The 27,984-nt window shown below is 29.9% G+C and overlaps 1 protein-coding gene across 4 annotated transcripts in view; it reads left to right on the top strand.

The window, feature by feature from the left end:
* Positions 1-26,257, top strand: part of LOC129960859 (uncharacterized) — a 54,500-nt gene extending 28,243 nt beyond the window's left edge. For all 4 annotated transcript variants that reach the window (XM_056074562.1, XM_056074563.1, XM_056074564.1 and 1 more), the window contains 3 exons: positions 11,685-11,832; positions 16,431-16,521; positions 24,717-26,257. In XM_056074562.1, coding sequence (XP_055930537.1) covers positions 11,685-11,832; positions 16,431-16,521; positions 24,717-24,905 — 428 coding nt within the window. In that variant the 3' untranslated portion in view covers positions 24,906-26,257. The remainder of the gene's footprint in view (positions 1-11,684; positions 11,833-16,430; positions 16,522-24,716) is intronic.
* Positions 26,258-27,984: the final 1,727 nt, after the last annotated feature.

Genomic DNA, 27,984 nt, shown 5'->3' with positions numbered 1-27,984 from the left:
TCTTAAAACATAATAATATATTTTGCACTTTGTATTATTACTATTAAATTTAAATATGTATATAAAACAACAAATTTTTGAATGTCCAATGAAATCTAGAAAAATTTCATAAAAATGAATTCCAAGACTTTTAAATAATACTTCTCGAAGCGTTTTTAAAGAGAAATTAAGAGTGGTTTCAGGTCATGAAAGAAATTAGAGAATATGTGATACAATTAAAATGGTACAAAACTGTTATGACAAAATGTTAAAATTGTAATTAAAACTTTGAAATTCATAATTAAAGATATAACTAAATTGAATTACTCTTTTATACAAATAGGGATAAACCACTGCATTTGAAGATGAAAAAAATTAAAAGAAACAGAACAATATGTTATGGAACATTTAGCATATTGATCAAACTTCAATAAAAATATCTCAATTTAAAGCAATGTTATTCTAATTTGTTTAAAATTAAACTTGTTTTTGAAATAATTATGCAAGTCTTTCTTACAAGGAACATCTCCGATTTTCGTTAGGTGTTTATTAAAAAACTTCCAATTTCCTAAAAGTATAAACTATTTTCTATGTGTCCCAGGAAAGATCTGGTCCTTTGATTATAGCAGAAGGCAAAAATTTGTTACGGGGGCCTTGTTGTGATGGGGCTATAAATTACCACAAGCTATTAGACTTCACAGTAGTTGAAGAATCATTCTCGAGAGTTAATATCCCTTCAAGTGGGAGTGACAAATCTTGTACATTGTAGAAAGTTCTCAGAATGGGAGACAGGAAATCTGAACTTGCACAACAAGAAAATGATCTCTCTATGGAACAGGATTAAATGCGTATAAAGGCTAACCCAGATCTTGATGGTGTTTAATTCATAAACATGTTAGTATTGCTAATTGGAAGTTGTAAAATAAAATATTAGACCTACATATATCAATTTTTAGAGACTAAATTAGACATTTGGTAATTGTAATTTTGATACTTTCAGTAACGTTCAGTTTCGTTGTATACTTCATGGGATATAACTACCATTAAGATAATATTTTTGACTTACGGTAACGAAGTTTCAAATGTAAAAATTCGGATATCTATATGTGAGCTATATACATATATATATAATAAAATATAATATAATATAAACATTTATTTAATCAAGATCCTTTTGGATTCTGTACAAAATTTAAGAAATTAAGTAAATGACTTTAGAGAAAGTTTGCACCCTCGACTCTTACATAAATTTAAATTAATAAGGTGCACTTTTTCTTCAGCTTTGTTGTATGGTAAGTATAATAGAATGTGTATTTAAGATGTCATCCTACTTTCAAAAAGAATAAGAATTTCTTTCTAAAGAATAAGAACTGCATTCTTTCTAACTTGCTCGTTTTCATGTTTTGTAATAAATAATTTGAAATTTTCATAATTACTATGCTTTTATTATTAAAAACTGGATTTCATAATTGTTGTATTGTTTAATTTTAATTATGTGCAGGGCAGTTATCAATAAACAATATAATTTTTTTTCGAGATAAAACAATTCTTTAATCAGTTTTTTGAATCCAAGATTTGAATAGTTCGATGATATCAAAGCTTTATTACTGGTATAATCCATAAAGATTTATATTGTAGTCCATTGTAAAAATTTACACACAGGGATGCATGCCACCAATTGTTGCCTTGAGACAGACACTAATCTTGAAAAGGAAAAAGAAGTTCTTGGAGGGGGGTGGGGGATATTTTGTAAATATTTTTACTATGACTGGGGAAGAAAAAGATATTTCGACGTATGGAGTTAGTATGCAAGGAAAAATTACCAAAGGTCATGAAAAAAAACTTGGATTGTTGAATATTTCGACATAACAAAATTTGACTTGCTGTAAGTAATAACATTACAATCTTTATACAATTAGACTGGCAGAAATCATCCTTCAGCTTATCGAAGTTCCACTGCGTATATCCACTTTCCACTTTTTATTTGAAATATTCTATTATCAAAAATTATATTTATAACATGCAACATCCTCTTACTGTATGTATTATTTTTAATCAAAATATTAATATTATTTATATCAAGCAGGCTTTTAAATTTCGTAACTTCTTAGAAAAACTGTCAGTAAGCAGCAAATGATTTTAAACACTGCCAAAAATTTAGTTCCATAACTTATTAATAATTTTTATAGAATGATGCATATTGTAAATATACATTGAAAATGGCTGTCATCTGTTTTGTTACGGAAAAATAGTTTTTAATTAATAAAATTTTAAACACCTCATTGTCACTAAACACACTTACATCACAGGATTTCTGAGCTAAATTTGAAGACAATCTTTGAATTTTTATAACATACAAACTGTTTATCGATTTTACTTTTATTTGTATAGTCATATTTTTATTTCATACATAATCCCAAAAACTATATTAGAACATTTGTATTTCAGGAACTTCTTGAAAATTTCATCTATATTTTATAAAATCTGAATGATAGCAATAAGTGCGAGTAGCTCCACAGTGCCTCATAGTAACCAATATTGAAACATCCAGTTTGCCAATTTAGAGGACTTCATTCATCTTAATGCTTGTGCTTATACATGATTATAAAGATTTATTAGATTTTCTGCAGAAATGCATATATCAGGTGCTAGAGAATTTAATTTGAGTAATGAATTTTCCTTTTATCTTTTAGGCCATGGTTTATAATTTGAGAGGAAAAAAAATTAATGGCATAATGTTATTTGGCACGGTAAAAACAGACAATATTAATCATTTTTTGTTCAAATTAATTAAGTATGGCTATATAATTAACTATCCACAGAAGGAACCATGTTTCTTTTTCGTTTTATTATACATTTATCAAAATAACGTACGAACTTCTTACAGTTTATGGACATCTATTTATTTTTTTATTAAAATTCTAATCAATTGAGAGCGATTTCTCAAACTTGAAGAAACTTGAATGTTTAATTTTTTATATCACATGGAATTTTAATTTCTTCTTATCTATCATATTCACATACACGGCAACCGTGATTCGGTCTTTATTATGTTTTTATATAAAGCATTTAGTGTTTCTAAAAGTAAGAATTTTTTTTGGGCAGACATTAGGATATACCTTTAGTTTTATTCATTTAAAACCATGGGAGCATATAAGCCAGAATTTTAGTCCTGTAATTTGATATATCAATCTCTGACGACATGTATTAAAGAGAAGTGTTACCCCTTCCCCCCTTAGAATTGATTTTCATATCCTATGGTAAGCGCCTGGTGAATGTCTCATTGCTCGAAGAGGAGTGAAATACTAGAAAGGTCGAGTAGTGTTCAATGTTCCAGATTTAATTTGATACGTTATATTTGGTATTTCTAATATTTAAACGTGCTTATACTGCAAAGTATATTATTTTCAATTAAATTTATTTTTATTTTAAAATGCAAAATTATATTGAGAGTAAAAGCTGTTGCTGTTCCGTGTACCATCACAAATGATATTAATAATGTAAAAAGGATGAATTCCATTGAGCCGAGTTGCTACATCACCGGGAGAACAGGGAAAACACAAGGAATTTAAAAATCGTTTTTTAAAAAAAACCAGGAAATGCGTAGAAATTTGAAAATATTCATAAAATCAAGGAAATTTTAAGTTTCTTAGTTATCTCCCCTCCCCGTCTAAAAAATGTCGATATCTAAAGATTGCAAGAGTAAAAGATTGTAGTCACAGCTTCCAAAGGCGAAATAATGCCATTCGCGATTGTGTAATGCAGAAACTCGCACCTTTTCTACCCCCACACTCCTTTTTTGTATAGATCATTCCAGTTTCGATTTGCGAGACAGTTGTTCTTTTTCCATGAGATTCCTGAATTGCAGCCTGTGAGCATACGCGAGACTTCTGTAACTGTGTGAAAGAATAGAATACATTTCTCTGGCTGGAACATTCAATTTGCGGAAGCAGCGCGGTGGTGTCTAATGTACCGTACTTGAGTTTATTGAATGGTTTGTTTATTATTTGAGAAGCTACCAGCTTATTCAAAGTAGATTAGAGAATTTTTTTAAAATCAATGAGTTGCTCAAAATCCGTATTTAATATGAACTGTTCAGATTTAAAAAAAAAAAAAAAAATCTTGATATTGCTGAATGGGTACGAAAAGTTTCGAAAAATCCATTTGTAGAGTGCTGATCGCTTTGTAAGAAGATAATAAGCCTAAGTAATATGAAATAACAGATACTTACTAGTCATGCTAAAAGAGGAAAACATACAGCATTGCCAGCATGCAACATACAGCATGCCAGTTCAAAAAAATCATCATAAATGCTGGACTTAGTATCTAATAGAATACAGGAAAAGATGACATGTTAAACCCGAAATAGTTAAATTTAATGTTCGAAAATATATCGATGTCGAACTTTTTTTAGTTCAAGAACAATAATTTAATGCTGAATTTTATTGGCATTAAAACTTGTTGTATCACATTCGTCCTTTAATGCATTCAATGAATATCGAAAATATTTTCACATATGTTCATTGAAAGTGAAATAGTTATTAAAAAAAATAGAAGAAGGTACGTCAAGCCGTACAAAAATATTGTAACTTATTTGTTAAGAATTGAAACTGATGACTCAAAAATCTGCAGAAATTGATGCCCAAATACATAAATTGGCAAAAGTAAATAAATAAAAAAGAAAAATTAATTTTTAAAAAATTTTATTTTGCTAAGTGACCATTAAATGATTTGTATCATGATAACAAAAATATTTTGTGTGACTTAAAATTAAAGAGTATTAGAAGTAATGTAACTCTAGATAATAATAAAAAAAGGCTATATTCTAAATGATAAATAAGAAAAAAAAATTTGTATGTAAATATAAACTTTCTTTTAATATCCTATTATTTCGATTGTGTGAAATTGTTTCTTCCTTTCATTGTATTTTCTTCTCTTTAAAATTATATTACATTATAACTACTTGCACATGAGTGCTATTCGTGCATTTCCCCGTATCTTGTAATCTGATTGCTGTTTAAAATTACTAGGTCCAAAATAGCTCTAGTGTTGCTTTAAAATGGGGCGTTAATGTAGCTAAACTAAACTCCCCGTATCTTGTATATACGTACAGGGAATTATTTTATCGATATGAGTAGCATCCTTGTTTCAAAATATAAAGCCCTACATCAATAAAATTGGCACTGTTTTAGCATCTAAAGTATAGATCCATTTCAAAATTTTGAACTAAATCCGTCAATAAGTTGACCATCTCTTTGACTATATGTTCTTATACATGTAGACGCTTTAACAAGAAAAATATAACGACTTAGATAAATGAAATTTAAGTTATCTTGTTTCTAAAATTGTAGGTCTGTCATAAATTTTGGCATCAATTACACGACCAAACAATTTCGAATTCTTACTCTGGTCCTCCCCCCCCCCCCGCTCTTGCTATGCTGTGATTTTGAAAATGAAAATCTTTGTACTTATGGCCTCAGCAGCCTTGCCCAAGGCTCCTAATATTTATGCCAGAAGGTAGAGGGATAATACCTATACGTTTCACATGTTGTAGACTATATGAAGACCTTTCTTCAAACATATCTGAGTGATGAGTTTTGCCTTTTAATACATCTGATTTATGGAAGTTAGTAAAACAATTGTGGTTTCGAAAGAAAATTTCTCAGTTGAAATTATTTCTACAATAAATTTGATTTTTCTAACAGTGTATTTGTTCTGCAATTAATAAAGTGTGTACAGGCATAAAAAAAGATGAATTATTGAAAAACTTACATTTTACAAATGCAGTGTCTTGTAAAAATATATGCATTTCAAGCATGATTGCCATTAGCTCACTTTTAAAATGTTGGAATGCATTGTGAAGTGGGAAATTTGAATGAAAAATATGTTTCACAGCAAGTATAATATGATTGCTTAAAACAGTTCAGCAAAATCTACACAGTAAATAATATTAAAGAACTGAGAATGTTAGCAACATTAGCCTATTAAAAATATGGCCTATTTTGGGGGAGACAGAAACAGAAAGTTGTTAGTGACATAAAGAAAGTTAGACGCTGATTTCTGGATCTCTTTACGGTAAAGGAAATTTCTTGTAGAAAAGGAATTTGCTGAAATTGAATATAAAGCAAATTCACTTGTTCAACAAGCCAGGAACTTTTCATTATTTACAAAATATAATGTGTTGGGAAAGGCTATTAGTGAAGAAATTGAAAGTATTTAGAAGGATCTCTAAAAAGAAACAACTTTTACATATTTAATAAAATTAACATGATTTTTATGTTCTGTCTGCTTAAGCTCTTAACCTTTTTTCTGGGAATTGAAATGTTTGTTAAGTAACAGTATAACTGCAGTGTGATTAAATAATTTAAGATAAGCAACGAGAGTCTTTTAATAATATTTTTCAAATGAAACACAATTTTTTTTAATAACTTAGCTTAAAGTTTATTGAAAAGTATTCGTAATTCCCGATAGTGTTTTGTGTTTATATTTGTATAAAATTAGGCACTTAATTAATACCCAGCTTAATTTATTTCATTTAACTCACTATATAACTATAATAAAAAATACAACCGTAAGGTTGGTTCTTTTTTTTTCTCTTATTTTTTTAGATAAAATTTGTCTATGCATCCTGCAGATAATTTGGGATTCACTTAAGAGCTGTCTCGTACCTTTATATTGGTTTTTGATGGCAAAATTCTGGAATCATCATAGTTATCTCAATTGGTTTTCATTCTGTTATCATATTAAATGTTTCTAATATTTTTTTTTTTTTTTTTTTGCATAATTTTTCTAAGATAAAGTGATGCCTTCTTACGGTTTTCACTTCTATTCCTAAACATGTTAGAATCTGTTGTTTAGCTTATTTCTTTCTTCTTTCTGTCAATTTTGTTTATCATTTCTGCTGTCTTGAGATAACAACAAAAAAAATCTTTATATATCCCTATGGGAAGAAATTCTGTATCTTTCTTTTTGGTGTTTATGGAAGGGTCATATGTTAATTTTTTCAATCTAGCTTGTATTAGAATTTCACTGAACTTATTGCACCAGCATTTCCCAGATGATGTCAAGCAATAGGTACTTCTTTTAATTTTAAATATAATGAGAATATCAATATGTAACGTACATAATTTCAAACACAATTATAAAAAATGCTCTTTGTGACAATATGAAACTGAAATATAAGTGTTACCAGCTTATTACTGTTTTGCAAACTGCCATTCATGTTGAGACATTTGTCCCACTGCTGGATCAGTTAAAAATCTGTTATGTAGAACAACATTGGCTGATATGAAGTCATTATCAGTGTCAAACTTTTGACCAAAGACAGATTTATTCATAGATTCAAACAGTTGAAAATTTGCGGGGGCTGTATGTTAAGTACTCCAAAATTTCCGGACTGAATCCTTGTAATGTGGTATGAATGGGCCAACAGTGTTCTATGAGACCGGAATTTTCAAACTGATCCTGCTCTGGGGCAAGTACCTTAACATTACCATTTCAAAGTGTCATGCATATAATTTTTTATTATTATTCAAAATTATGTGCGTCATTTATGAATATCACTCGTTCTGTGTTGCTTTTTAGCTTGCTGCCTTTTGGTGGTTCAATATATAATTCATCGAGGGTTCCATTCAACTAAGCAGTTTTAACATTAAAGAATTTTGCTAATTATTTTTTTTTATTGCTGCTATTTTCTTAAAGATTCTTAGTAAGTCTGATTTCATGCTAAATAATTTTTCAAAATCTGTGTCTTGTCTCTATCCACATACTACTGCAAAAATTCTTACCTTGTAAAACTTTTCATCTTCTAAATCTTTTATTTTGTATACCCAACGACTTTTGATGACTTTCTTGTTTGGGGATCTCTTTGCTTACCATTAGGTATCTCAAATGAATTGATGTCTTAGTTCAGCACCTCTCTCCATTTCTCTTTATCTTTTGAAATAATTGCATTTTCATATTATTTCTGGATTAATATCATTAATGGAATATACTGTATATTTTAAAGATATCCGTTTCTCTAACAGGTCTATTTAAGTCACTTTGATTCTTTTCTTCATCCCTTTGTGCATTATTTTCTGTAGAAACTGTACTGTCTATTTGTTCTTGAATAAGCAGACTACTGAATTGTTGTTACTTTCAGGATTATTCCATTTATACTCAATATATATAATTATATTTTAATATCTAATTTAATCGAAATTGATTTCCTAAATTTTTGCCAAATTCAGCCCATGTCAAAGTCATTCTAAAATATTCTCTTATTTCCTGATCTCATTCCACTTTTTAATTCAACTGAAGCTGTGTAAAAATTACTACGCCATCAGTTTCCATTGCCAGGTCAACACGAGTATGGAATTGACACGTGGTCGGAAATCCCATGTTATATAAGACTAGTGATCTTTTGTTTCGTCCCTTCTGCTTTTGTTCCGTGTTGTTGTTGACGTATTCTGTCCGCGCCTGCTTGTAAATAAATTACCTTCCCGGGATGGATGAATGAATTTTAAAATGTTTCTTCTATGTCTTCGAACCTGCATGCTGCTTCAAACAAAATAAACTTACATTACATATATAAGCATTGATATTTTAATATCTAATTTAATCAAAATTAATTTCCTAAATTTTTGCCTAATTCGACCCATGCCAGGGTCATTCTAAAAGGTTCTCTTGTTTCCTGATCCTATTCCACATATGAACCTGTGTAAAAATTGCTACGCCATCAGTTCCACGTGTCAATTGAAAATGATCCCTCCGTTGCCCTTGTCCAAGGTGAACACGAGTATTGGATTGACACGTGGCCGGAAATCCCATGTTATATAAGACTAGTGATCATTTATTTCGTCCATTCCTTACTTATGCTTTTGTATCGCGCTGTTGTGGACGTATTCTGTCCGCGTCTGCTTGCAAATAAAATTGCCTTTCCGGGATGGATTAAAATGAATTTTAAAATGTGAAATGTCTCTTCTATGTCTTCGAACCTGCATTCTGCTTCAACCAAAATAAGCTTACATATATATATATATATATAATAAAATATACACACACTACTGGCCAAAAATATTGCTAGTTTGGGAAACTTCACGTTTTTTCAAAAATAAGCCCCCCCCCAAAAAAAACATTTTTTTCATTTAAAATGATATTTTTTTTATGTCAATATGTTCAATTTGTCTAAAGGCAAGATATAAATAAGTTATTGAACAAAAAAATTATTTTATTTCAAAAAGAATAGAATACAATCAAAATGTACTGATTATCAGTATCGGAATCCATTTTGGCTCCGATAAAAAGATAATAAAACAGTAAAAAAAGTTTTATAAAAGACTGTTTTATAAAAGATAATAAAACAGTCAAGTTAATTGAAAAGCATTTAATATTTGGTTGGACCGCCTCTGGCTTCGAGCAACCCCTCTGTTAGACAAGGAATCCACAAGGTTTGCAACACTTCTTTCGGTATTTTATGGTGCCAAACTTTAATTATTGTTTCCTGAAGTTTTCGTTTTCTTCTGAGATAATTCTCAGTTATTTTCTTTTCCATTATAATCCATAAATTCTCAATAAGGTTTTTATCTGGCGAGTTACCTGGCCATGCGAGAGCATTAATACCATGTTTTGCAAATGCAGCCTTAACCTAAAATAACGAATATTTCGATATGGAGGTCAGAACTGAACTGAACTGAAATTTAAAATTAATTGTAAAGTTTGTCTTGCCTTTTTCGATGTATGGCAGAGTGCTAGATCTTGGTTCCCTGTACAAAATGAAGTCATCCAGTTGACTGATATGACATGTACCCCCACACCATTACGCTTTCTGGGGTTTTTGATGTACGAACCAGACATTCTGGCCTCATGCTCTCCTTTGCTTTATGTCAAACGTGGCCAGGCTTGCCAGACATTAAAAAAAGCGACTTTCGTCGCTGAATATAACTTGTCCCCATTCCGAAATATTCCAATTTTTATGCACCTTGGCCCACTCCAATCGTTTTTTCCGAATTGCTTTTATCAGTAGTGGCTTTTTTCTTCGTACTTGTGCCTTTTAACCAGCTTCACAGAGCCTCTTGCGAACTGTTCTGGGACTGGCAATGACAGACGTGGGCTCATTCCATTCTTTTGCAAGGGTAGCAGAACTTGCAAATCTATTTTTACGGCATAATCGTGTAGATGTAGCATCAGCACGTTTTGAAGATAACCTTGGACGACCATTTCTGTGTCTTTATCTAAGGTTCTTTCGATTTTGAATCTCCTTATGAGGCGTGAAACAGTCGACTCACTGCAGTCGTACTGATAAGCAATCCTAACAAATCTTTTCTTGATGCATTAAAATAACAGCCTGGCGCTTCTCACGAATTAATTCACACATTTTAAAAAGGAATGAATAGTTTAAGTTGAAAAGCAATGCACAGCGAATGCACTTTGAAAGCGCAACAAACGAGAATAAATCCTTCGCAGTCGGAGCGATTTTATAATAAACTACCGGGACAACGCAATCATTGCAGATTATTGCTTCACAACGGATGACACAATAGCTTGAAACTTCTTCACCACATTTATAGTAGTAAATATCACTTTAAATGAAAGAAAATATTACTTTTGGGGGGATTATTCTTGAAAAATCGTGAAATTTCTCAAACGCAATACTTTTGACCTGTAGTGTGTATATATATGTAATGATATTTTAAAATTTTATTTAATCATAATTAATTTCCTAAATTTTTATCCTAATTCAGCACATGTCAAAGTCATTCTAAAATATTCTCTTATTTCCTGATCCCATTCCACTTTTTCTGTTTAATTAATTCAACTGAAGCTTTGTAAAAATGATGCGCCATCAGTTCTACGTGCCGAGTGAAAGGTCAACACATGTATTGAATCGACACGTGGCGGAAATTTTATGTTATATAAGATCAGGGATAAAATGTTCAGTTGGCCTTCATTCTTCTCTTTTCGCTCTGTGTCGTTGTTCTATATTGTGTGTATTCTTCGCCCCTGCTTGCAAATAATGCGTGCTTCTCCTGGATAAAGTAAAACGTCAAGAAATCGAAAGTCTCTTCAATGTCTTCGACCCTGCCTTCTACTTGTAAGAATTATGAGCTTACACATATATAAATATTTGCAATACTTTTGATTTATATCCAATTCTCTCATTGCATATCAGATATGTTTCATTAACTTGTTTTTCTTCAGAATCATATATCCATTAATGTTTTCTTTTTCTGGAAAGCCAGCAAATACTCCTTACCTTGATTCTGACCAGTTTGTCTTCTGCTATTAAATACTTTGTAGGATGCAAAACAACCAATTTGTTTTACATGTCATACAGAGGGTTTATTCCCATTCCATAGCTCCATGGTTGTTTTAACTTTACTTTTAGTTAGTATTTATTGTGTATGTACTCTGCTGGTAAAGCAGTTACGACCCAAAATGTAAGTAAATATCTGCTGTCTATCCGGAGAGCTTTTGCTATATCCAATAAAGTAATTATATATAATTCTTTTTATATCCAATTTATTAATTTTATAATTAAAAAAATTATTTTATCTAATATATATATAACATATAATAATTCTGAAAGGAAAATCTTGCATATTCAAGAATGGCATGTTTGGGACCGAATAGAAATCCAAATTGTAGTGGGTTTGTTCACAGTGAAATCCAGATTGTATATTAATTAGTACCTTGTATATTAATTATAACATTGTTTCTTTTAGATGATGATGGGAAGCGGACATTGAATATCATATGGAATGAAGTCACATACATGAGGGACGGAATAACTTCTCTGAAATCCGATTTATGGAAGGAAGTTGAAGCTAACTGGTTCTTTTATTCACCAGAAGATGCTGCAATTGTTCAAAAGTATGTCCCTCATCCTTTCAGGGGCTTTAATTTTCTTTTTTTGGAATGATCTCTAGAGCATTTTCTGAGCCAACATTTTACTAAGAGTTTTCAAACATTGTACTTCTTACTTATTGTTTTTCTTTTTTACTAATGAGTATTCTTGAAGTGATATATAAGTAATGATTTTTTTAATAGTTGAAAAATTTCTCAGACTGCATATTTCTGTAGGAAACATGAAGTAAACTTTTTCACGTAATTCTGATAAAATACTAGCTTTAAAATTATATTTTTTACTTAAAAAATTTCCTCAGGGCGTATGTTGGTCATAATTTCGTTAAAAGAATTAACTTTAACTTCTTAACTGTGATGCTCAAGCATCATTTATGCATTGAATTATATTGTTACGGATTTTTCTCCACCGGGTTCTTTTGATAGTGGGTGTATGGTGTGAAAACACAATCAGCAGGCGACAGTAGAAAACAGCGACGACGTTTGTTTACACGAAGACACGAGTACACAAAGACGACGAATACACAGACGACAAATATTTATAGCCGAGACGAACACAGGTCAGCACACTACAACAGATAGTAGCCAACAAATAGTAATCGTCCACAGCACACGAAGCAACCAGACAGAATCCTGCAGGAGAGGGGATCCTCGGAACTTCGCTCTACAGCACAGGTTCCCAAAGTGGTCCAGGTGGACCCCCAGGGTTCCATAGGAGACCACACAGGGGTCCACGTAGACGTGAAAAGAAAACAGGGGTTCACAAATTGTAAGTGGGGGTCCACGAAAAATTTTCTGGTTTTCATAATAAATAACAAAAATTTTGGCTTGGATTTACCTATCAACGTAGGCAGGTAGCATCGGTAGGTACTCAAAAATATTCGAGACTCAGTTCAAACACAAAATTGAATAGAACAATAGATAATAATACAAGTGTACACCACATGTCGAGACTTGCAAAGTGCCGCCCGCTCGTCCGGGATGCTTGTTTAGACCTGCAAAGGGATGAAATGCGACTTGCGCTGTGCTTGCAATCTACATTAGTATAAATACGAATGCCAAGAACAAAACGTTACTCATTTGTTTCCTGATATATTTAATGTCCTGAGTGATTTTTTTTACAGAAAAATCTATTCCATTTACAAACATTATTTCGGTGGCAGCAGATGGAGCTCCAGCCATGTTCAGGCGATATCGTGGGTTTATAAGCCATTTTAAAAGAATAATACCAGGACTAATTGCAATTCACTGTGTCATCCTCCGACAACACCTTGTAGCGAAAAATTTGAGCGATAGATTGCACCAATCGCTTCAATTTATGATTAACGCAGTTAATAAAATAAGAAGCAATGCTTTGAATACCCGTTTATTTGCACTATTGTGCGATGAAAATGACGGAAGATTTCCAACGACTGCTCTTACATACTGAAGTACGCTGGTTGTCGAAAGGTGCATGCTTATCGAGATTTTTCTCACTTTTGAATCAGTGATAAGGTGTCTGGAAATTAAAGCATCAGATTTAAAAGAAAATCTGATCAAATATAAAGCGGAAAGATTTGTTCATAAAATTCAGTGACGTTAACTTGCAGTTACAAGGGGACAGCCTTTATTGAATAAAAACAAAGGGTGTAATTTCGGCTTTTCTTGGTAAATTGAAATTAATGAAGCAAAATATTAGTAGGCGCAAATTCTCCCAGTTTCCGCACTTGTCACAGATAGAATGTCTTGATGAGGATATTCAGACATACGCTCAACATTTAAATACCCTGCATGATGACTTCAAAAATAGATTTGAATATATTCTGACGATGGATCATAACCCCATTTGATGAAACGGAAGAGGCGAATGTGTATTACAAGAGGAGCTACTTGAGCTCAGCACCAACGAGGAACTGAAGGTGAAATTTAAAAAAGGCTATCAAACATTTTGGCTGCAGGCAGAAATCCCCGAAAAATATCCTGGGCTGTGGGAAATTGCGAGGAAATTTTGGATAGCGTTTCCCTCGTCATATCTTGTCGAAAGAAGTTTTAGTGCCGTTACCAACCTGTTGACAAAAAAAAAAAAAAAAGAAGAAGAAGAACAGATTGAACATCACAGAACGGGTAGATTTGAGATTACTTCTTACAAAACTGAAGCCAAATATTGATAATTTGCTGTCAATTGATCAAGTACATCCGCCTCATTAAAAGTATGACTATTTTTTATTGTTGATTTCTATTTCAGAGTTCATTGTTGATTTTTTGTCAATTGTTGATTGTTTGTATTAATAAATGTTTATTATTTTGTATAACCACAAGTATAATTTTTATAAATAGGACACAAGAAAATGTGCTGCTTTTTTTTCTTCTTAACACCCCCAATTTAGGGTGATATTTTTTAGGAGTTTTGGGAATACAGTAGAAATGTAGCAGCAGGGGGTCTACCGAAAATAGTAAAACTTTGAAAGTGGTCCACGAGAAAAAAAAGTTTGGGAACCTCTGCTCTACAGTTTCTCCAACGGCTGAACTTCTTACTGTCTCTTCTCGCGTTTGCTGCCGACTCACTACTTCTCACAATTGGCTACTAAAAAAAAGATACGACGCTGCTTTCACAGTAGACAACAGAATTCGGCACACAGCAGTTGAGCACTCGTTCCACGCAACGTTGGCACTCCGCTGTTTCTTCGCTATCCTCTCGAAGATTCGTTACTCGTCGGTGACTCCGACTACAATTACTGGCAGCTTGAAACTGCCGTCCTTTTATAGTTCCTGGGATGCGGGGCTAGAAGCTTCTAGGCCAAGCAGGCGTATCTTGGGTCCTAATGGGCGGATCGACAAAATTCTCGAAGTTTCGAGCATTATCCATTTTGTCACCAAGCTCTGGGATCACCGGTTCGGCATCCAGCAGCATCCAATAGGGATGACTGTAAATCAGTCTTTCTTATGATGACACTATTAGTGCTGGAAAGCAAAATCACACGTTTGTAAAAATATGTAACCTCAAATGTTCTCCGAACTGTTAATGGGATCATTACAACAACAACAACACATTCCAAAAATAGAATGTATCATGAAATAGCTAAAGAAAAAAGCTTACTTAAGATATTTCAATTCTCTAGCTGAATTTTTGTTATAAATAAAAAGTTGATTGCATATGTTTACCAAGACAAATGTGGTATTGTTGCATTTTAAGAATTGTATTATTTATTAACTTTAATAATTTTCATAATTATAAATGTCAATTCTTATCATTTGATGTAATACTTGTTAGTACATATGTTATCTATTGCGGTTGTAAATTTTATCCTCAATATTTATTTTGGTAAACTTATATTTTATTTGGGTATAGAATATTTGAAGTTTTGAAAATTTATTTTTTACTATTTCTCTCTATATATTTTTTAATAGAAAAAATCTGGCTATCCATGTAAACCAGGCTGATGTAACTCTGGTGTCCAGAAATCTGCTAAATTATTCTGAAGCAAGAAAGTTATAATTCTTGTTATTAAAGAATCATTTGAGATCTAGATATGTTCATTAGACAGGTTGCCAAAATCAACTTTAAAAAAATCGAGTATTTCCGTTTATATTGTTGCAAATTCCGATGACCGGTTCATGGATTGAATGGACTTAGTTAGAAAAGTGCAAAAAAAAAAAAAAAAAAAAAAAAAAGGATTTATTTACTACTGTTTATGAATATAATTTACAGTAGATACAATTATAGCCATTCAGTTTTCATTTGTTATTGAAAGTTCAAATTACTTCAGTTATTGAAACTTCAAATTTACTTCAGTTAACTCATAAGCACAAAAAAATGGGAAACCATCGATCTGTGAATGGGCTTACGGATTGATGGTTGAAACCTTGGTGAAGTAACATCTCTCGACACAGTCCAGTGCTAATATACAAAAGATCACCTTGTTCAGTCTGAGCAAAATCTCGACTAACTCTACAAGATGGCCACTGGCATTTTATACTTTTAGCAAAATTTCATAATTTTCTTGAAGTGTGTAGGGGATTCCATTTGCTTTTTTTGCCAAAAAGTTAATCTAGAAACTTTCTTATCTACAGTTTACAGAGTTCATAGCGATATTTGGAAAATTTAATCATAATATATTAAAGTGTATTTGCTGCTTTCAAATGCTAAAAGTATTCAGTTTTTAAAAGTGGTATCGATTAGCTTATTTATTGCTGCATTTTGTATATTTATACTTAATCATATAAATCAGTATTTCAAGTTTTACTTACTACATTGTTTTCTGACTTTCCATTTAAACCATATCGGTTATCATGCCAACGTTGTTATTAAGAAACAATGTTGGCATGACAACCGATGTCTACTTATACTGTTTAAACAAAGCATTATTTAAATAGTATAAGTAGAATCTTTAAAATTATTATTAGTTTCCAACTATTAAATTGCTAATTAATTCAAAAGTTTGATATTCCTGAATAGAAATATGCCATTCTTAAGGTACATCATTGATTTTTTATTTTAAGAATATTTTGAAGTGAATTGAATATTACTTTTTAAGTTTTTTAAATTCCGTTTTTAAGTAAATTAACAAGCAATTTTGTTTCAATATTTGTAATACCATTATTTAAGTTAAAAATAATTTTTTTTGCAGAAGCATTCTCTTGTGGATGATGAGGTCATTGCCAGTTCTATGCCTATTCAAAAGAAGCAGAAGAAAATTAACACTAAAGAAGAAAAACAAGGTATGTTCTTTTTTCATTTTATACTTCCATTTTTTTCACAGTTATAAAATCTTATTTTTCTTTCTTTTCACTTTCTCATTATAACAATACCAGGGTGTGTAACATCAGGAAAAGTCCTAAAAAACTGCTTATATTTAATGGTCCTTATATAATGATCCGAAAGGGCTTTATTTTCGTCCAGTTACTTGTTTTTTTGTGTGGAGAAAACAAGATAAAACCTTTACAACATTACAGAAACATTCTTGTTCAGCCCAATTATATGATTGCATTTTGGGTGGTATCTGATCTTTGGCCTTTCTATGAGTCTCAATGAATAAATAAGTTTGTTGTAAAGGTTTTATCTTGGTTTAAGGAAATATGGATAATATGGCGAAAATATATTTCTTTTGTTTATTTAGCTTTTGCTTATTTAGAGAGGAATTTTTTTTTTCTTTTTAAAGATAATTTTATGTATTCACTTAAAATAACGTAAATTAGTTCTTAACAATGTTGTTGTTAACAGTAACTATGTGTTGTTCAAATTGTCATTGTGTAGTTTTCTACATTATTTTTTTATAGAGATCATTGTTTTTTAGTTAGATTTTATCATTTGATAAATCACCAGTAATTATTTTAATATTTTTATGGCAAAGAAACTTGTGCACAAAAAAAAAGTTTAAATTGTCAGGAAAATTATGCAATTAACTTCCAATGGATTTTCAGAAATGCATTCATTGAATGGTTCAAGGCTTCTAAAATAAAAAATTAAGCATAATATTCATGGTGCTCCAAAGCTACTTGAAGGTCATTTGTTATTTTTACTCAGAATATCAATAATAAATTGGTACCGATAAAATGCCTTCCCCCCCCCCCCCCATGAAGTAAAGAGAAAGAATTGTAATAATGAAAAAGTTCGAGCTTCAGTTTTTGTCCAGTTTGCATAATTGAGGTCTTCAAAAAACTAAATTCTGGAATAGTGCAATTTTGACTGTGATCACTAATTCAAAGAGTTAGATGGATGAAATTTGCTATGTTTTTTTAACACCGAATTTGCAAAATTCTATTAAATTTTGAATGAAATCCATATTTTTCTCTTTGAGTGCAGGTGAAGACGATTACTTCAAATGCAAAGATCTGTAAGTAAAATCCAGTACACAGTTTTAGCATGTGAAATTTAGATCAGTATCAACTTTTGAACTAATTCATCAAAAATTTACCATCTGTCATTTTCTGCATTTGCATGCATGTAAATCTGATCACTCATAAATGCATCAATTTAGATAAATGGAATTTGGTATGTACTTTTATAACTGAAATTGTAGTTCTTTATCAAATTTTGATTTCAATTGGCTAGCTAAATAAAACTCTTGTGGAACTCAGAAAATAAAATCTGAATTTTGTGGCTTTTTCAATCTTTGCAACTTTTTATGCAGGAGGAAGGGGTAATAACATTTTTACTGGAGAGTGAGTGCTAAAGTTTAATGTTTTGGATAAAAATTCTCAGGTAAAATTTCTTCTGCTTTTTAATTTTTTTAACAATGCATCATGTTCAGCAAATGATAAATTGAATGCAGATTTTAAAACAGAAAAATGACTGGAAGATTAACATTTTATAATAGCAATATCTAATAAAGTTATATGCTTTACAACATGATTAACTGCTTGTTTCCAAAATTTGGAAATGCATACTGAATTGATCTCTAGTAAATTATGAGTCAATAAGAAAAATTTATTTGGCCAAGAAAATTAATGTGAAAAAGTTAAATATGTTTTGTGTGGTTGCACATCTGAAAGGATAAAAAGATGATTGTGATTTTGAATCCATGGAGTATGTAAATTTATTTCATGAAGTATATAGATATTAAATCACATTGACTCAGTTTCAATAATTTTAATGTCTGAGATGAGATTGACATAACTGCTGAAAGCTTTGAAAATTATTTTCAAATAAAAGATTTAAATAATCTCATGCAATCTCATCTGAAGATACTTCAAGACTAGCAATTTTCTTTATCTGGGAAGAAGGTTTACTTCTTAGTAGTAGTTAAATTACTACTTTATTTCACCAGATTATCATCAAGAGGCAATGAATGCCAAATAAAATTTTCCCGACTTGGACATTCGGCAGTAGCAAGTACTAATAAAGGGCCTGACAACAGTTGCTTTAGTACTTTGCAAAAATACTTCAACAACATATGTAGTTTCACTTTTTTTCCCTTCTATCATTTGGAAAAATAACTCTCAGTTTAGGAATATCTCCTATTTTAAGATTTCCACTTCAACACTTCTTTTCATTATAAACATCTTTTAATAAATTTTTGTTAACCTTATGCACAACTCTTACGAAGCCATTTGCGGAAGCTGTGAGTTCAAGCTGTTATTTCATTTCATATCTTTACCTCTGGAAAGTCATTTATTTTGATATGATAATAATCACAAGTTTGCATAATAAGCTTTTAAATGCAATTGAATCTTTAATTAGAAATTTTTTTAATTGCTCAGTTTTAAAGAAAGTATGATTTTGCTAATTATTAAATTTATTATTGCAGCTGATAAATAACTAAATTTATGTGTTGCATTCCTGTTTGGCCACTTGTAAAATTTATATAGTTTTCTTCTTATTATAATGGTTTTTAATATAGAGGAGAGGAATGGAACAGCCATATCCTTGTCTAGATAAAACATTTGAATCTGTTTCTAGTTTCTCTATTAGAGCAGCTATAGCCTCTTGCTTCATTCTAATTATTAAACTAGCAGTTGTGATGTTTGTGTTTAAACACAGAACCTTATTTTTATGCCTTAATTTATTCAATCATTCATTACAAATGCCTAGAAGATTGGCTATGATGCCATTAGATCTCTAGCTTTCCAATATGTCAGACACAAGAAAGGAGGCAAACTTTGTGTTAACCAGCGTGCACCGCGTGGAGGCCTTCTACATTACACCCCTTTTTTGCCTCAGTAGTAAATACATTTTTTTTATTTTTTCGATGAATCTTTCAGTCTTACTTTTATTCTTAAAATAAAAATACTATAAATATATAAGGAACTTAAAAATGTAATATTTGTGAAATAATAGTAAAATTAAACCTGAATGTTGCATGTTTTATATGGAAAAAAAAGTTTAAGAATATTCCGTAGTGGGGGGGGGTCGATTACATTTCAAATAGCTAATGATTAAATTCTTAAATTTTTCTTAATGTTGTTTCATAAAATTAGTTGTTTGGGTGTTATAATGCAATAATAAGTTACTGATTTTAAACTTTTGAAAATATATGTTAGTATGCATTATTATGCTATATAAAATATTAATTTTTCTAAATAATATAGGGTAATAACATATAACTATAAAAAAAAACATCTATTAACCAAAACAAAAGCCATAAAATAAAATTCCACTATTTTTCAAAAATTTACTTAAGAATACCTGTGTCTCTAAACTTGTTTTTTTATACTCTATATTTATTAATAATTGTCCATAAAATATAAAAACATACTATAAATCATTCTGTATCATTTCATATAAAACAATTTTCTGCATGTTTACCACTTAATTTCACTTAAGAGATATTCTACTGTAAATATGGTAAAGTGGTAAATGTGAAAAAAAAATGAAATTTTATTTCAGCCAAAATTCTGTTACTCTAAATGAAAAAGAATTACCAGTTTTATCTTTTCTATATGAAAGTGCCTAAATAATGGGGGGGAAAGCACCCAGAAAGAGAAAAGTATATTAAATAACATATTGTTATCAGTGGAAATGATTGTAAAAGAAATTTTTTGAGATGCGGCTGCACCAATGTAGATTTCTGGATCAGCTCTTGTTTGGCATGTCCAAAAACAAAAACATAAATAATTGGAGGAAAAGGATTATCAAAATACATAGTTTATTAATTTTAATTTTTTCAAACCTTGTTCCATTTCTCCCTCAGGCAGAGAAGTATGGGACAAAAATATTACAGTTTTTAAATATGCAAATAAAAACCAGTTGTTTATATTTTTCTGTTTTTGTATTTTTTGAAATAAATTAAAGACCTTATTATATGTTTATAAGCTGCACTCTCGGTAAATCTAAATTAGTGAAATAAAAAAAAAATTGAAGTCTGTCCCATTCCTCCTAACTCTCCCTTACTAATTTTCACTTTTTCTTAGGCGAAGCATTGTAGTCAATGAAAAAGTGTTTATGTCAATTTATTGATGAATTTACTAGTTTTGACTTCTTTTGGCTGAGCCTAAAGATTTTAGTTGGAATTATTTATACGAAATGAAGCCAAACTAACTTTAGAGAAGTGAAATTTGATATGTGATCTTTACACCAAAGTTATAGATCCATTTATCATTCTGAACTAAATGTGTTAACAGATTAACTGCCTGCCTGTACTTATGTAAATAGAATAATATAAAGATGCAATCAGCTAGGTAAATAAAATTTGAGTGTTTACTTGTCATTAGCCCATTAATTGCCTTAAAAGTTGTCCGGATAAGTATATGCAAATGTCCCAAAAGTTGTATAAAGTAAAATTATATTCAAATTATGTTTTCTTTTGAAAATATTTGATATTTTTTTAAAAAAAGATATCATTGTCAAATGATCAATAAAAAAACAAGATTGAGTAATTAGCAGATCATTAATATAATGTCTTAATAGCAATTTAGGTATGGTATTTTATTATATTATAAAAACTTAACAAAAAAATATAATGGTATTTGAAATGTTACGTATTTGCTTGTTCTAAAGAAACGAAATAGAATACACACTTTCTGTTATACACATTATTGACTGATATATAGAATGAAACTAAACTATCAGGCATACCCTGAATGGTGTGCATAAAATTCCCAAATGGGGATCATGGCAGCTAATGTGTTAAAATTACAGATCTGTTTCAAACTTTGGATCCAAAAAGTAAACTCTTCACTTCACTATCCTTAGAATCACAAAATGTACCATCTTTTATTAGTATTTGAGAAGAGCAAGGGAATAATACTGCCACTGGTTTCAATTTAAAGATCTGGTTTTATAAAATTTGATTTGAAGTTGAATTATGTGCAAGTATTGAGTTTACGATGGCATTTTTAATTTCTGTTCCCAAAAGTAGGAAAAGTTGTAACAGATTCTTTACATCAAATTATGTCCCATTCTTCAGAATAACTGCTTGAAAAAGTCCACCCCTATCAACGATTCATTCTCTGGGCAACATTCTTTCTTTCTTTCTACTCCTTTTCCCTGATTCCTTTCTTGATTTAAGTTATTTTTCTGCCAATATCTGGCTGACCAATGACTTGGGCATCACAAGAAAATTCAGTACTTGAATTCTTGTTATTTCATATAGTCTGTGTTCTTGGTTTTGCAATATAGATCCACCAAAAACTGAATGCATAACAGTTTTAATTTCAGTGGGTTTCAAATTCATTTCCTTAATTGTTTTCTTTAACAATAGAAACCGCTTTGAGCCATCGTCCAATAAGTGCTTGGATTTTGAGTATTTTATATTTTGCTTCGAAATTAACTAGAAAAGTTTGAAAACAAACTACTTCAGAAACGCAATGAGTAGATGAATGAACAATCTGCATGTTTAAAGAATTTGTTTTTATTTTTATTTATATTTTTTTAATTTATTTTTTTACTGTAATATGAATAAAATGGGCTGTATCATATACTTGGTTTTTGAAATTTAAAAAAAAAAAAAGGCGTACAAAAAGAAATCTCTGGAATGAAAGAATGAACTAGTGGACTCTTGCAAAAAGCTAATGGAGCAAAGGGTTTTTCATTCTTGGCAAAATGCAACAACATTTAAAGAATTTTTTTTACGCAATGTAAAATCTGAAATTGCCAATAAGAAAATTTTAAAAAACTAAAATTACAGTCAGATGTAATGATAATTTTTGGTACCTCTTTCTTGCTTCTACGTTTATTATTTCTGTTTTTTAATATTAATACAATCTAGTTTGTTATAAAAATGAAGGCAAAACAAAAGCTGCATATATTAGTTCATTCAGTTTAATTTATCAATACCAGAATGCTGTCAGATTTTTTTCAGTTAAATTTTAAAATTTGGGCTGAAGATTTTAAAACTTATAGAAAAAAAATAGTGTAATTTTTTTATGTTACTTTGCTTGTGTAAGTTTTTAAAATTATGCACATAAGAACATAAAAATTACTCAGATATAAAACTTATTTAATTATATTTTTCTGATTTTTAAAAAAAAATCTGAATTCGATTATTAATTATAGTGATAAAAATTTGTAAGTTTTCTAAACTAATATGTACGGTTCTTCGGTGTAATTGTTATAGACGTTTCAGTTGGAAAATGGCAGAAGTTGCCTCCCCCATTGTCCCGTGCAATTAATTTTTTAGCCCTGTTTTATCCATGTTTATCCCATCCAGTTGTATCCCAATTTACCTATTATTTGAATCGTTAATGTTTGTAACATTTATGATTCTGTTCAATTTGCTCATAACTTAAATTTTTAGAATTTTCTTGCATTATTTATTATTTAAAAGTAATACAGCTGAATTCAACCTGTAAACAAAGTTATAACCATTTTTAGAATTTGCCTTATCATATTAAAAAATGTGATAAGTTTTTAGAAAAAAATTAATATATATATATATATATATATATATATATATATATATATATATATATATATATATATTAAAAATTTCTATGAATACTTTATTATGAAACAAAAGGAGGAAAAAACTCCTGTGCTTAGAAAATACAGATTTATGTATTCATGCGTGTATTAATGTGTTAATTTTTGCATCTGTTTCTCACTGTGCACCCTGTAAATTTAATTACTCGCTCAGTACTAACACTCAGTAAGTAACACATATTTTCCGAAACTTGATTTTAAACTTTATCCCATATGAATAATTTTTATTTATCTGTGGGTAATTGTCTATAATTTCATGTGTTCTTATTTATTCACTTACAGATTTAATAAAATACTGGAGCGTTTTCTAATTTATTATAATGATGACTTTTTAAATTGGCTAAAAAAAGACTGAGCTAATTCTTAATTTCACTTTGAATATTAACAAGTTTTGTTTTTGGTAGCTTCAGTTTTTGTTTAATTTCAAAGAATCCAGGTCAGCGCTTTCCCATTTTTAGTCAGAAAATTTATTAAAATACAGTTCGTTCTAACTTTGGTATCAGTCATTTTTGAGTAAATTCTTCTCAAATTGATAAAGGATGTTTTTTTTTTTTTTTTTTTTTTTTTTGTTTGTTTGTTTTTTCCCCATAAGAATCATCAGCATTTATATTTTGAATCAAAACATGAGAGCTAATTTCTTAATAGGACTTTGTTTCTTAAAGAATTCTTACTTCAATAAAAATGCACTTGCCTTATATTTAAAAATAAAATGGTCACTTCCAGATTCACCATAGTGATGAAACTGTCTGAATATTGTTTCTTTCAGGCAATTCTCCATTTAAAATGCTTTTATGATGTTGTTTCAGTTTACTGATTTTGACTTGCCTCAAAGAACTCTCATGGCATGCCTATTCTACCGAAGATCTGCCATACGTGCATTAAATTTTGTTTTGTGAATTTAATATCTTTAAATAAACATAGTGTAGATGTTCGGCAAATAGAGTATGAGTGTGGATGATAATCTTGGCATTCGACCACATTTCAAAATTCCATGATCCATCTCAAAATAACTCATTTATAGGTATCAAATAAGAGATTTTTTTAAAAAATTGATAACCAGTCTTTTTAAAAAAATTCATGTATTATCATAAAATTTTCAAAACAAAAATAGCTTGCATGTTTCACATGGGATGTATGAACATTTGAAGTAGTTGCAACACATCTTTGTTTAAATTGTAATCCTTGAATAAATAACTATATGGTAAATCCTTGAATAAATAACTACGGAATTTTAAAGAAGCAAATATAAAGAGTGAATAAGATTAAAATTACTGCATTGCAACACACACAAAAAAAAAATCGAATTTTATAAAAAGCTTTGTGTGTAACGACTGTATATATCTCTTAGTTTTAAGGAAATGCAATCGATACAATCTAAGAAATTGTTCTTATGTTTATTGAAGTTTATTTTCAAAATGGTAAGGTTCTTTTATATCTATGTCTTTACATCTAGGTTTACATTAATATTTAAATGTCTGTAAAATTATAGAATTTATATTTCACTGATTGTTTTAGTATTTTACTTTTATAATATAAATTAAATTTTATTTTTCAGCAACCTCCAAGACCATTTTGTGTTGATTTGGGAAGAAAAGTTAAGCGGGGAATATGTCTTTTGGAAGAATATACAAAACAGTGGGGTGATTGTCATGCGAAATTAAAACACTTAAAATCTCATATTCTTGACTTTGACCTGGAACAACTATTGGGTTGGCAACTAAGTAATTGCGGATTTCACCCATAGATGGCTTCAGTTGAATTTTTAGGTTTGCAGACATAGTACAAATGTAATCTGAATGATCCTTGCTAATTTCCTTATCGAAGGAATATGGATTGCCATGTTCTCTTTTCTTTGAACATTCTTCATGCCATCTGTAATTTGGTGTTTTTTCTTGCACCAAACTTTTTCCTGTTGTTTTTATTTTGTAATAGAACTTACGTTCTAAATGAAAATCATCATTACTGCTTCATTTGTAATTATTACACTTTTCCATTAATGATGAGTGCTGCTTGCTAAAACAGTATTTTTTCCTCCATAATCATCATGAATTACATTTTCCATGCCTCTTATATATAAAACATATGCTAACAAGATGTAATAATTTTCTTTGTGAATTCTTCCATATACTTGGAAGCTAAATATCATTTCTACAACTTCAATTTCTTTATAAAATTGAGCTTAGAATGACTCGAGTGGAATATTTTTTATCTTAATTTTTTTCTTCTTTTTTTTTGCAAATGATTCTTAATATATATATATATATATATTTCAATAATAATTGTCATACTACAATCGAAGTTTCTTTTTACCCTACCTTGAATGAAGTACGAAATGAAAAAACATTCTTTAATATGTTATGTATTATATTTTGATCAAATTACTGTTGTTTTAGCAATGCATATTAACTCTAGAAATGTAAATCATAATTTTCCTTTTTGATTTGTAGCATAGAAAAATATGAATAAATAAAGTATCTAATTGTCTTTTCCATAGTTAGTAAATTTTCATTGTGATTGTGATGTATTGGTTTTTGTTTGCGTGCTTAGTTAGTTTTAGTTATGTTTTCTGAAACTTGTACGCATTGTCGTCATTTTTGTGAACCAGCCTGAGTGTTTGTTGAAATTGTTAAATTTCATGTGGTGATGTAGTTAGAGTAAATTGTGCTCAGGATGTGATATTATTTTTTCTCTCTTCATTGTATTTAAGTTTATAACAGGCATATTGATGCTAATATTTTATCTTCATGGTGTCTTATAAAACTGGGACCTGCTTCATGTATACCTTCGTTTCCCCTCTCCCATTCGCTACACCACGGACTTCATTATGTCTATTTGCAAAATGGGGTTTATGCACATTTGTTTGTATTTTGAATATATCTGTGTCAATTCTAATTGATAGGCTATTGTTTTAAGATGATATTGTCATACTAACTTACATTATATATATTGTCTATAAAGGACTTATATTATTGACTATGTTCTGCCCTGAATGTAGTATGAACTATTTTGTTATCTGTTAGTTTTGTAATTTTTTTGTCTCAAAGAATTTGTTAAAAAAATGCATTTATATATTTTTTGATTTACTTGCTTCTGTGCTTTTCTTAAACTACAGACGAAAGAATTCCTGTGAATATTTTAACATAATATGCTTCAACTTCCTGCATTTTCAGATAATAATAGAACAATTCAAATAAATGTGGAAAATAATATTTTCTTTTTATAAATGTTACATGTGTAAAAATTCTCTTTTCCATTGGCGAAATGTATTTAAAGTGCATTTTCTAAAGTAACAAGTATAACATCAGGCTTAAATTTATATATAGAACTTTTTGCATTAACTTTTTCTCGAAATTGTTTACTTTTAAAAATGTGTATGTATCCTATGATATCTGTTGTTACTTTTCAATAATCTCAGCATGTTTTTTGAAGACAGCACATTTATTGGACATAGAAAACGAAAAGAAAAGAACACAGGTATTTACAATTAAGCACACAGCATCTAGTTCGCGGGAGGAATGGTGCCGGAACGAAGCGCCAGAAGCGGAGTCGCACAGATATTCCTACGCGAGAAAAATAGTCCGCTCGCTTCATCCCAACACACCCCTCCTGCGAGTGACATTTTTCGAGCATTTATAATACACATAAAAATTAAATGCACACAACAATACAAAAAATTATATGTACATACAAAAATTAAGAAATTAACGAAATATTTTTCACAGAATACCTCAGTTTTTCTTCACTAACAGCTTTTGTAAGAAAATCTGCAATTAAACATTCTGTTTGAACATATTCTAATTTAATTACATTATCTTTCAACAAATCTTTCACAAAATGAAAACGTAAATTCATATGTCTTGATTTATTTGAAGACCTGGTGCACTTAATCCACTGAATTGCTGCTTGACTATCTGAATTTAAGGTTACAGCATTATTTATAAATTGTTTACAGTTTAACTCAGTTAATAAGTTTACAGTCCAAATAATGTCTTTACATATTTCAGAAATAGCAAATAACTCAGCTTCACATGTTGACAGACTGACACTTTTTTGTTTATGACATTTCCATGAAATTAATGAATTACCTAATTTAATTACATCACCAGAAAATGATTTGCCATTTTCTGCATTCCCCCAACTAGCATCAGAACTTGCATTAAGAAAACCAAACTTACTGTCATAAAACAATTTTTTATCTTTTGAACCCATTAAATATCTTAGAACTCTTTTAGCTAAATTATAGTGCCTTTTTTCTGGTTTATGATTAAATTGTGACAAATATGTTGTTACAAATGATAAATCAGGCCGCGTTCTATTAGCTAAATATAAAAGTTCACCAATTAATTCTTGATACATCGTGATGTCAACCAGTTCATTTGTGGAAGGGAAACTCTTATCTTCTCCTTTTACAATTGGAGTTTTAACACTTTTACATTTTTCTAGATTATGTTTAACCAATAATGATTCAATATATTCAAATTGACACAGACCAATACCATTTTCATGTTTTACAATTTCTATACCTAAAAATTTACCGGTTTTGTTCTCTTGTAATTCAAATATGCTTTTGATGCTATTTACAATCTCTTGATACATTTCATCATTATTAGAAAAAATTGCTAAATCATCTACATACATTCATAATATAAAAATATTTTTACCAACAGTTTTAATGAATACACAATTGTCAGAGGCCAGTTGCATCAATCCTAATTTTTCTAATTTACCTTTTATAGTCATATACCAGTTTCTACCAGATTGTGGTAAGCCATAGATACTCTTTTGCAACTTACAAACTTTTTCATCTCCAATTAATTTTTCAT

This window comes from Argiope bruennichi, chromosome X2, assembly GCF_947563725.1.
Source record: "Argiope bruennichi chromosome X2, qqArgBrue1.1, whole genome shotgun sequence".
Classification (NCBI taxonomy): domain Eukaryota; kingdom Metazoa; phylum Arthropoda; class Arachnida; order Araneae; family Araneidae; genus Argiope; species Argiope bruennichi.
Note: the sequence above shows the minus strand (reverse complement) of the source record. Positions and strands in the feature narration are given on the sequence as shown.